Source organism: Brassica oleracea, chromosome C7, assembly GCF_000695525.1.
Source record: "Brassica oleracea var. oleracea cultivar TO1000 chromosome C7, BOL, whole genome shotgun sequence".
NCBI classification, from domain to species: Eukaryota; Viridiplantae; Streptophyta; class Magnoliopsida; order Brassicales; family Brassicaceae; genus Brassica; species Brassica oleracea.
Genome location: NC_027754.1, coordinates 29,364,732 through 29,376,315, shown reverse-complemented (window position 1 = coordinate 29,376,315; position 11,584 = coordinate 29,364,732). Strand labels below are relative to the sequence as shown.

Below are 11,584 nucleotides of genomic sequence, written 5' to 3'. Positions count from 1 at the left end.
TTTTTGGTATTATGTTTTAATTGTATTGATTTTTTACTTCAAAAAAAAACTTCAAAAAAAAAAAATGTTTTTTAGGATTTAAATTAGATACCAAACAATATTGTGAGATACAGTACTAAAAAAATATAGCTTTTTCTGTTGACCTAGCGCCGTCACCTTACACCGCGAGACCAGAAGAAGAATGAAGAGGAGACCGAAGGCAATAAGAAGAAGACAGAGAGACATATGCAAGAGCCATAAACCTTTGCAGGAGATTCCTTTTGATCTCGTGATAGAGATCCTCACTAGGCTTCCTACTAAATCTCTTATAAGGTTCAAATCAGTCTCAAAGCTCTGGTCATCCTTCATATGTTCCAAATATTTCACCAACCTTTCATCATCGCCACGTATATACATGTGGTTGTGCTTCAACTACAAAAACAAATTATTGTCATCATCATCGTCTTCTCCTGACTTGGATGTTAGTACTATGTCATCCTTTGTAGTTGATCAAGATTTGACAATCCCAGCAGTGGTAGGCTACGGTGTCTCGGTCTCTCATGTTTATCGCGGTTTGATGTGCTTTACAAATGGGACAAATGCACAAATTTATAACACTACCACTAGGCAACTTGTCGTCTTAAGAATCCAACATAGCTGAAAATGTGGTCTCCAAGAACTTTATGTACCCTATCGGACACGACACTGTTCATGATCAATATAAAGTGGTTTGCATAGTTTCAGCACACAAAGAGCTAGAACATTGGGTCTTCATACTACGAGAAGGAGTATCAAGTCAATGGAGAAAGATATCAAGCCCATGTCCACCACATTACCCTGAAGAACAAAGATTAACTATCAATGGGCGTATGTATTACCTAGCTTTGGTTTCTTTGAAGTATCATGTGCTTGTGAGTTTCGATTTTAGTTCTGAAGAAACCCGTTTGCTCCCAAAACCTGAAGATGTCTTTTGGCATGGATTTTATATTAATCTTATAGAATACGCTGGAAAAATATCCTTTTTTGGCCATTCTGATCTTGTAAAAGATGGTGTGATGAAACTATGGGTTATGGAAGATGAAGAGAAGAATATATGGTCAAGGAAAAAATTGGTGTTGCATCCTTCTCAAATGGATATGGTCAAAGTGAATAATGCAGACAATAACTATTGTTTGAAGGTATATGGTACAACTAGAAACGGTGACGTTATCTTGGCACCTCAAAAGAGATTTATCCTCGACCGGTTGAAGTTTTACCCTCAAGGTATCTTTTTTTTTACTCACTCTACCCAAACACAGAACATAACAAATAAATGTATTACATCTGCATCTTGGTTTCTCATTCCATTAACTGATTGTTTTGGGCTTACTTAAGCAAAACCAAGCAAAAGAGTCACTGGATTGATCTTTCTTCGGCTGCAGCTGTATTGAGGGCTTGGAGGGGCTTCTATCCGTTGCCGGCTTTTCTATCTCTATCTCTTTTCCTTGGCATATGACTTTGACCTCACATGTTTCTGCTGCGGAGCTTCTCATTATCTGTTCCGCAACACTGTTTCCTTTTAGTGACTTTGCTTTCCTACAAGAAAGAGAGTTAGATTCATCTGACAACTCAGTGACTTGTGTAAGTCATCTTGTATATGTGTAGAGGCATACCTTGCATTAGACTTGTCGATCCCAAGAACAAGCTTCTTAATGTTAAGAATGGTAGTGAGGTCTTGTATAGCCTTTGCCACCGAGTCACTCTCTACCAGTATTGTCTCTACCTTCACCTGTTTTTGGCTTAATCTCTCATCCGTTAGTTTACTACTCTTAAACGAATTCCAAGAAAGGGAGAAAGAGAGAGATGGGACCTTAGAAGCAGAGCAGGTTTGAATAAACTTGTTCAACAGAGTTCTCCTCTTCTCTCTTTCCTGAGACATAAAAGCATCAAGTTGTTCCTGACTAGCTTGCTCCTTCGCCAGCCTCCCCACTACACAGAGATCATACATACAAACACACTTGAGTTCCAACCAACAATAGATTTTAAAGATCAAAGTTAAAAAAGTGGTAAGAGAAGGACATATACAGACAAGGGTAAGGGATGAAGTGAGTCTCAGGGAAGACATGGATGAGGAAAAGAAGAGTAGAAGAAGAAGGGATGAGATTGTCAAGAGCCCAACGCAATGCTCCCATGCTTGAGTCTCCTTTACCAACTCCAACATATACGTTGTCTTCTCCGCTCAAAGACACTGTTCCACTGCTTCCTTCAAATGGACTCTCGCACAGTCTCCAGGCTTGTCCTTCCATATCCTTCTTCTTCTTCTTCTTCTTCTTCTTCTTCTTCTTCTATCTCATTGATCCTCCGTTGCATCTTCTTCTCGTTGACTTTTTTTGGCTCTTTTTGTTTTGTCCCCCTTTCTACCCCATTCAAACCTTCTTACTTTTCTTTAATTTATAGTATTGCATTCTACATGTGTATTTTGTTTTGTCGAATATATGACTTGATTTTTTGGTATCTTTTGCGTGTGAGTTTTGTGAAAGTCTGAATTTTCCAAGACATTTACATATCATGACCATATTACAAGGTTTTATTCACACACGTTTGTGTCAATTTTAGAATTCAATAATATCTGTAAAGAAAACAAATCACCAAATAACAAGGTTATTACTACTACTAGAACAAAAAAGTGTTGAAAATTACTTTATTTAATTTTCCAACTTAAAGAAAGAAAAGTATTTCTTGGCCAAGCACAAGAATATGAAACTCTAAAATGGGTCAACGTGCTTTGCTCGTTGATTATTGGCAACTCTTGATCGAATATCCGAATCCCACAAGAATCTTTTATGATAATATTAAATAAACTTCTTAGCTGTTGTGGAAAAAAAAAGAAGAAGAAGCAAACCTTATGCATCAGCAGTAAACGTTTTGATGCTTTCTCTATCTGACATTTGAGGAATCATTTCGATGTTTAATGTTAGGCTTGGAAAATCAGTAACCAAAAAAAATATTGTTAGGCTTGGAAAGTTTCAGCCCTTAAACATCATTTTGACCCCTAGGATGAAAGAAAAGTCGATGAAGAAAAGCAATGCAAAAGAGCCAAAGACTTATAAAGTTGTTGTGTCTTTTTTTCGTTGCAAATAACAAGAAAGACTTTTCTGTGAGATGGGCATGTTCCATACAAGGGGAAATTGACCTTTGATTAACACATAAAGCAAACGCATTCATGCTATATATCCCCGGCCCCTAAACCTTTTTTCTATAAAGGACATCTTCAGCAACTAACCTTATTTTAAGAATGGATGATTTTCAAAATAAAAGTTTTTGGTTGAGTTAAATTTCAAATATATCTTTACATTTTTATATTTTATATTTTAGTTTTCAACTTTTTAAAATTAACTAGAATCGCTAAACTTTTATAAATAAGTAATATATACATAATAAGAATGTAAAACATAATATTTATAACTTATTTATAGATATTTTGGTTTCACCAAGTTACCAAATCCTTAATTTATTTTAAAAAAATTACAACTAGAGTGAAAAGTTACGAGATAGTCCAATTGGATGTATATAATATTTCTATTTTACATGATATTATTTTATATTAATAATTCTGGTTTTAATTTTAACGTTCTTATATCTTATGTGTAAAAAATAATTATATACAAAATATTTATCTTAATATTTAGGTGAAATGTGATTATAAAGACTAAAGTGATACAAAATTAATATTAGGAATATTACGTGGACAATTTTCCGTAATATCTTCTTTTTAGTTTTTGTCTCAAAAATGGCACTTGAAACTAAAAGTCGCGACAATAACCTTCATTAACTGTTCAAAAGACTATAACACACTCGCTTTAAATTAAATAAAACAACTGAAAAAGAATCAGAAACATCTTCGATCTCTCTCACGGCGACGAACAAAATGTCATCATCTCCAACGAAGAACACTGACATTATCTCACGGCGACTCCGATTTCTTTCCATCATCTCCGGCGAAGAACATTGTCATCATCTCCGACGAAGCGCATCGATTCTCCAACGACGCCATTTCGGTATGATTTCAAAGTCTAGGGTTTTGAGATTCAAATATGGGACTTCTATCTTCAATGATAATTGCTTGCGTTTTAGAGTTGCTTGAGAACTAATAAGTTTTCTTTGTTGTATTAATTGAACAGATTCACTTTGAGCATTACAAAAATCTAAGGCAATCCATCTTATATTCTCAGAAAAGTATTTGTCTTGCTGGGATTTGGTTATGGAGTTAACATGTTCGATAGAATGCCTATGGGATTGGATATTTAGTAGCACAGAAGTTAAATGATGTTGCTTTGATCAGTAGAACTATTCTTGGCTATTTATTTCCATGTTTGTGTGTTGATGTTTTAGTTCACTTGTTTCTCTAAAAGTTATAGTTTTTTCTTGTTAAAAACACACATAAAAGAAATAGCTTTTTTTTCTGTTCTCTTTATTCGCAACTGTAATATGCCTCATTAGACTGTTTGGTACTATTTGTAGCTGAAGAGAACCACTATTAACCAGAGAAGTTGTTCTGGTAAAGACAAAGCTCTGTTGCGTTTGTTGTCGAGCGAGGGAATGGTCCTTGGAAGTTGTTGAAGCTCAAATCTAAGGCTGCTGAAATGTGAAAACACAAGGTTTTGAGGTAATGTACCTTTTGATTTTGTTGTTTTCTAGATAAAATTGAGCTACATCAGAATCAATATCGTTTTATGACATTGTTAGTCTCTTCTTGCTTGGGCTTGTGAAACTAGTGTTTTTTTAAATTCCAGGAATGATTTGGGTAGTTTCTGGAAAACTTTCCCGACAATCCGATGTTAACAAATTTGAAAAACTTTTTGCTTGGTGTCTTGTTTGGCTTACACATATTGATATCTTTGATAGGCTTGTGAATTTGTTTATGACATTGTTAGTCTCTTGTTGGTTGTGCTTGTAAAACTTTGTGGTTTTTTTTTTCGATTTTAGGAAGGGTTTTTTAAGATTCAGGATATCTTTCCAGAAAATTCGATAAAAAAATTTGGCTTGTTTATACAGGATAGTAACACTATGGGATATTCAATACCTCATTAGAATTTTTGGTACTGTTTGTAGCTGAAGAGAAACACCGTTATCTGAGAATTTGTTATGGTAAAGACAAAGCTCTGTTGAGTTTGTTGGAGCTCAAATCTAAGGCCGCTAAATTTTGGTAACACAAGGTTTTGAGGTAATGTACCTTTGATTGTGTTCTTTTCTAGATAATGTGGATTATGTTGATTATGTGGTGGTATTTTATCTGCAATCCCAGTGTTCTTTAGTGTGACTGAGATGAGTTTGCTTGTGAAACTTTGTCGGGGTTTTTGTTTTTTTTGTTTTTTTTTTAAATTTTAATAAGGTATTTCAAAATTTCAAGATAGCTTTCCAGAAAATTCGATATTAGAAAATTTGAATTTTTTTTTGTCTTGGTTACGAAAGACATCAACACGATGGGAGATTCAGTACCTGCAATACTAGCATTGCCTGAGCTCAAGTATCCTATAAGATCAGAGCAAAAGCCAATAGTGACAATAAACCAATACTCGAGCGCTGCTTATATCAAAATTGTGTCGGGTATTCTCAAGCCAAAAGAGTTAGACAGAATCTGAGGGACATTTTTTCATTTAGATTATTATTGAAGAATTTTCAGGATGCCTTGAAGCATTCTGCAATTCTATCAAAAAAATGTTAAAATGTGTTATTATTGTAAAACATGAAATGGCATTTTCAAGGGTCTAATAATCAAATTATTATATATTTTTTAAGATGTCAATCCATTTCTAAGAGTTTTGATGCAAAGAGAATTCAGGTTCAAACTTAATCTAAATGCAATCAAGTGATGAGGTGATTCAATCAAGCTAACAAGGTTCTAACACAACTAACTAGCAAATTTCAATCAAATGAATAAAGAAGGAATCATGGGCATATGATTTTGATTTCAGATGACTAAGATTTAATCTAAAATGGCAAGGTTTCAATTAACACATTCCCATAAGTCTAGATAGTAATTCTAAGCAAGTTCTTTTCCAAGACAAAAGCTCATTTACTCTCATTGATCAAACATCAAATTCATTTGGTTTGTGTTAATCAAGCAATCATTAAGAATGAATCGTTCGATTTTCTAAACTCCCCTAACATCAAATCCCTTTGGTAGGGTAAGCTAAGAGCATGTTGAGTTGGCTCAGACATTTCATCGAACACCTTCCGGGCAATGAAATATCTGGAGTTCTATTCTAAAATGGCCAACTCTAGATTAGCATTAAGATCACTCAATCAAGCAAGAAAATATATTAATCTACTCTAAAACATTCTAGATCATCACTTAATCATCCTAATCAACCTAGCCCATGAATCCAAAGATGACTACTCACTCATTATCATGGTAGACACTAAATCATTAGTTGATCCAGATCTAAACATGATTAATTGTTAATCAAGCAAAGATAAGAAATTATGATCAAGATTAGATCTTTCACCCAAAAGTGGCTTTTGATTAGATAGAAAACAAGATAAATCCTAATTTTAGGTTTAGAGAATATTTATAAGACTTCTAAAAACCTAGTGGGCTCAGTCGATAAATATGAGAAAGCCTAACAAAACATAAAAACTCGAGTAAGTGGTAAAAGGCGAGCGGGTTGCTCAAGTCGCTCCAGCAGGTCGCTCTGTCTCGCAGCGGCTTCCAGACCCCGCTCCATGAGGTCGCTCTGGATGTCGTCCGTTACAACAAGGAATGCCGAGCGGGTTCGTCATCCCGTTCCGGATGGTCGCTCTGGATTGCAGCGGGTTGGTTACCCCGCAACGAAGGGTCGCTCCAGCTCCTTGCTCCGTGTCCTCAATGAATGGCAAGTGGGTTCTCCTACCCGCTCCGGCTGGCCGCTCCGTGTTGTTCTATGTAGAGCGGGTGCTCTAGGTCGCTGCGAGAGCCCGCTCTAATACTCAACTCGTCCAATGATCATAATTCACCCCCTTTTTGGACCACAATGTCTCCAAACTCCTCCAAAAACTCCAAAGGATACTCCAACACCTAATAAAGACTTATGTATGCAAATGAAACCTAAAGATGCCTAAATACTAATCTAAATGATTCAAAATATGCAAGAATAAATGACTAAAACAATGCAAATATGCAAGATATCAAAACACATATGGTATCTAGGATAGCTTATGGTATTTTTATGATGGGTTTCCAGAAAATAAAATGAGTAAGCATAAGCCTTCACTTACTAAGTAAAGAAATATAATCCACTGATTTTTATTCAATTTAAAAATAAAAAACCGATCCGATTCTAAGAGGAATCGAATGCGGGTTGAAACAAGTGTTTTATAAAGTTTCGTACGAGAGGGGGTTTCGCCGCTAAGCCGAGGAGAATCATTTGGTAGTAGCTAAAACATAAATGTATTTAACCGTAAATTTTATATAATAAATGTTGGAAAGAATTTGAAATTTCTGGATGAGTTTTCAGAATAGTCGAATATCAGTGTGTTTCTTTCTAGCAAAGAAGTTTAAACTAAAAATAAATAAATGAGATCAAAAACTAAGGATTGATATCTGCATATTTGGAAAATTTCAAATTGTGATTTGGAATTTTGGAGGAAAAAAAGAACAAATATACGTATACCAAGATTGGAACCCGAGATCTCTGGGAAAGGGGGAATAAAGTGTGGCCTAAGCCACTAGACCAAGTGTGTTTCAATTGTTTGTTGATGTAAGTAAAGGAGTATAATCATTGAGTTTTATTCAATTAAAAAATAAAAAAGCTATCTGATTCCAAGGGGAATCGAACGTGGGTTGAGGCATGTGTTTTATTATGTTTCGTATGAGAGGGGTTTTAGCCGCTAGGCTGAGGAGAATCATCTGGTAGTAGCTAAACCATAAATTTATTTGACCGTAAATTTTATACTATAAATGTCGGAAATAATTTTGGAATTTCTGGATGGGTTTCCAGATGGTTGAATATCAGTGTGTTTCTTTCTAGTAAAGAAGTTTAAACTATAAAATGAAATGAGATCAAAAACTAAGGGGTGATGTTTGCATATTTGGGAAATTTCAAATTGTGATTTGGAATTTTGAGAAGAAAATGCAGTTACACCTAAATTGTATATTACAAAAGTTGGAAAGCATCCAACTTATCCAGGATAGGCTTCCAAAAAAATAAATATATGTGGTCTACTTAAATCAAGAAGGCTATCCTGATTATGTACAAAAGCTTCCAAAAAGTTTTGGTATATGCTCATGCACATATTTCTTAACCACAAAAAAAATCTGAACAAGATGAAGCCAATCCAAATGATGCAAATGAAACTCAGAGATGTTGGAAGAGACACCAGATGAAGCCAATCCAAATGAAGAAGATGAAACTCTTGTAAATGAGTTAAGCAGACTGAGATTCAAGTTCTCTCTGCTAATGTGACTATGCTCGTTCTTCTTCCACTTTTAAAATTTTCTAGTAGTTTAGGAAGCTTTTGTACATATTCGTGATTGCCTTCATGATTTTTTAACAGGAGAATGTACAAGTTGTGGATGACACAAATCCCTCTCCAATGTCTCCACCAAATGGTGATGAAAATCAGAAAACTGAAGTGAGAAAGTAGTATATTAAGGTAATGAAAAAATGTTGCTACTGTACATAAATCTCTTACAATTTTCTTTTCTCTTACAGTCTCAGCCATTGACAGAAAATCAAGTTCTTACTCTTAATGTGACACAACATGTATGTTCCTCATTCTTGTTTTACGTTTCAAGTAATTTAGGAAGCTTTAGATCATTTTCCTGACTGTCTTCCTGGTTTTTCTTTTGCATAGTGGCACAGGGCAATCATATGAGACGCCATTAAATCCAAATCGAGGAAGAAAAAAACTTGGCGATGAGGTAAAATTTATACTGAAATTATAGTCTATTGATATTTATATCATTATAAACATGTTTTTCCAAGATAATACAAAGCCTATAAATTTAGGAAGCTTTAGTACATAATCATGATTGTCTTCCTGATTTTTCACAGACTGATACAGAGATGTCGGAAGAGACTCCAGATGAAGCCAATCAAATACACAAAATCTTCTATCTTAAGCAAATCTTCATATCGAAGATCTTCTTCTAAGTTAATAAACGATGCAGTCATGTTCTTATCCACGTAGAACTCCCACGGAAAAGTTTCCTCTGAACTTCGTTCTCTACAAACACAAATAGTCTCAACCATCTTTCAAAACATGTTTAAAATCAAAACAAGTCTCAAAAGAGTTAAAATACTTACATTTCAGGGATACTCGGTTCTAAACAAAAGTTGATTGCGAATCTAGAAAGTGAAAGGTATAATCTTTTCGCATTGACAAGCTACACTTATACAAGATGAAAATGACAACGACAAGGAACTGCAAATCAATTTATGTACTAAACTTTCAAATCATTTCGAAAATCAAATCAAAACAACATGATCAACCCCAAAATAACAAAATCCCGATCTATCATCGACATTAAACTCTGAACCGGAACAAATAATCAATTTAACAATAATGTAATTGTGAACTGAAATTAAACATCAATTTGAAAAAAATTGGGGATCTAAACTTCAATTGGATACAAAGTACCTAGAAAATGACGAGACGCGAATCAAAGATGAATGACGACGAGATGACAGCAGAGCCTTTCAAGCGGAACAGTGATGGCGGATCCGATGTCGGATATGACGGCAGAGAAAATTGGAGACTGCTCTTTACCGTCGACTAGGCATGGGCATAAAATCCGGAACCCGAAATCCGAACCGAACCCGAACCGAAAAACCCGATCCGTTATCCAACCCGAAACGTAAAAATACCCGAGGTATTTTATAATTTGCTCATTGAAATAAAAAGTCTACTCTCTATAAGACAATACATATTGTTTACAAATGATGTTTGTTTTCATATTTGATTTAACATTTTATTGTTATTTTATCAATTTTATATGTGATAGATTAATTTTTATTTAATTTAGATGTTTTTCTTTATGTTTTACTTCAAAAAAATTTGTTTTTTACTTTGGTTATATCCGAACCGAACCGATATAACCCGAATCCGTACGATATATGATTGCTTTATGGGTTTTATGATGCAATACAATTTTGAACCGAATCCGAGTGTTATTATCCGAACCCGACCCGTACTAATAAAATTTTAGTATGAGACCTAGAAGCGTAAACCCAAAAATCCAAAAAATCCGATCCGAATGCTAACGAGTATCCGAACGCCCAGGCCTACCATCGACGACGAGAATCTGTTTTATTTTTTTTTCTACAATTTAATATAGCTAGGATAAAGAATGAGGGCAACATGGACATTAGCCTTTTTAAATGAAAGATATATTCGTGATTTTAGGCCTTGGATGCTAGATTACCAAAAAAGAGTTGATATAAGTTATTTGAGGCTATTTCTCATATTATACATAAGACTTATAATTGTAAGAAGTAAATTAAAAAGTAAATATAGTGTTTTGAGTTTCTTAATAGTAAAACATTATTTTAAAGGCCTGAGGCATTAGAAAATGAAAAACCTCAAAATTTATGGGTTTGATTGTTGGAGATGTCATAATATTTTGACATTTTTAATATAACTTTTTTTTATCTAAAAATGAATATAATTTAGAAAACAAATCTTTAGGAATATTATTAAACATATAAAATAAATAAAATTCAACGAATCACAAAAACTGCATAGTGGATAATTGAAATAAAATATTTAACAAATCTAAACTTGCATATATTTATATTATGAAACATATGAAGTACTAATTAATTAACAGAAAAGTAATTTAAACGTTTCTAAAAAACAACAACTTTGAATAGTTGACTTAAAAGAACTTTGAATACCATTATCCCATTTTTTATATTTCTTTTCCTAAGCATCATAGTTTGAATCTTCCTCTCTTTTTTCTTGTTTTCGTTCGTTCATTTTCACAGAAAAATTCAAATACTTTAAACTTGTGCTGATTGACCCGCAACCACAAGAGGTGAAAATTATATGGGATTTGGGAACTGGATTGATTTGATTATTCAACATATCCCATAGAACTCACAAGAACTCTGAAGCTGCTTTAATTTTTGTTAAAGACGTAAAAAGAGGGTGATAAGGCAGGTCTTTGTCAAAGTAGTTATTTATCTTCATAAAGAAGAGTTTTTAATACAATATATTTTTGTTGGTGGGGTGTTTTCCGTCTCCTACCACCTCTTCAACCTTTAATGATAGCCTCATAGTTTGGTCTGCAAACTGACCAAAGGTGGTTAAAAAAAAAAAAAGAGAGAGTCGATCTTGGGAGATTTTTTTACTTTTCTCTGGGGAACTCTGTCTGGCTGCAGAGGAAGCGAGAGCGGAACCTATGGGGGTCGTCTCGGAAGAAGAAGCCATTGATGAACTCCAGAAGCTCATAAATCAAGGTCTGACCCTTTTCCCTACTTTGATTTTTTCTCATGTCAATAATATTACTAAATTGGGTAAAGTTTGTTGTGCACAGTTGAGGGGCCACTGAAGAAAACATTTGAGGTATGCTTGTTTGGCTTCTACTGGAGTTTGTCTTCTTGTTATTCTCTCTGTTCTTGGAAACGGGTCAACCCCCCCCCCC

The 11,584-nt window shown here is 34.4% G+C and overlaps 2 protein-coding genes across 2 annotated transcripts in view; one reads left to right on the top strand and one right to left on the bottom strand.

Annotated features, from left to right (window-relative positions):
- Positions 1-1,262: 1,262 nt before the first annotated feature.
- LOC106304817 (U-box domain-containing protein 37) lies at positions 1,263-2,400 on the bottom strand. The gene is given in 5 exon segments (XM_013741206.1): positions 1,263-1,554; positions 1,632-1,747; positions 1,829-1,947; positions 2,048-2,229; positions 2,231-2,400. Coding segments are annotated over 5 exon segments (744 nt in total). The 5' UTR covers positions 2,329-2,400; the 3' UTR covers positions 1,263-1,325.
- Positions 2,401-11,169: 8,769 nt separating this feature from the next.
- Positions 11,170-11,584, top strand: part of LOC106306845 (SEC14 cytosolic factor) — a 2,982-nt gene continuing 2,567 nt past the window's right edge. Inside the window, exons 1-2 of the mRNA XM_013743614.1 lie at positions 11,170-11,399; positions 11,477-11,505. Of these exons, the coding sequence (XP_013599068.1) occupies positions 11,342-11,399; positions 11,477-11,505 (87 nt within the window). The 5' untranslated portion in view covers positions 11,170-11,341. The remainder of the gene's footprint in view (positions 11,400-11,476; positions 11,506-11,584) is intronic.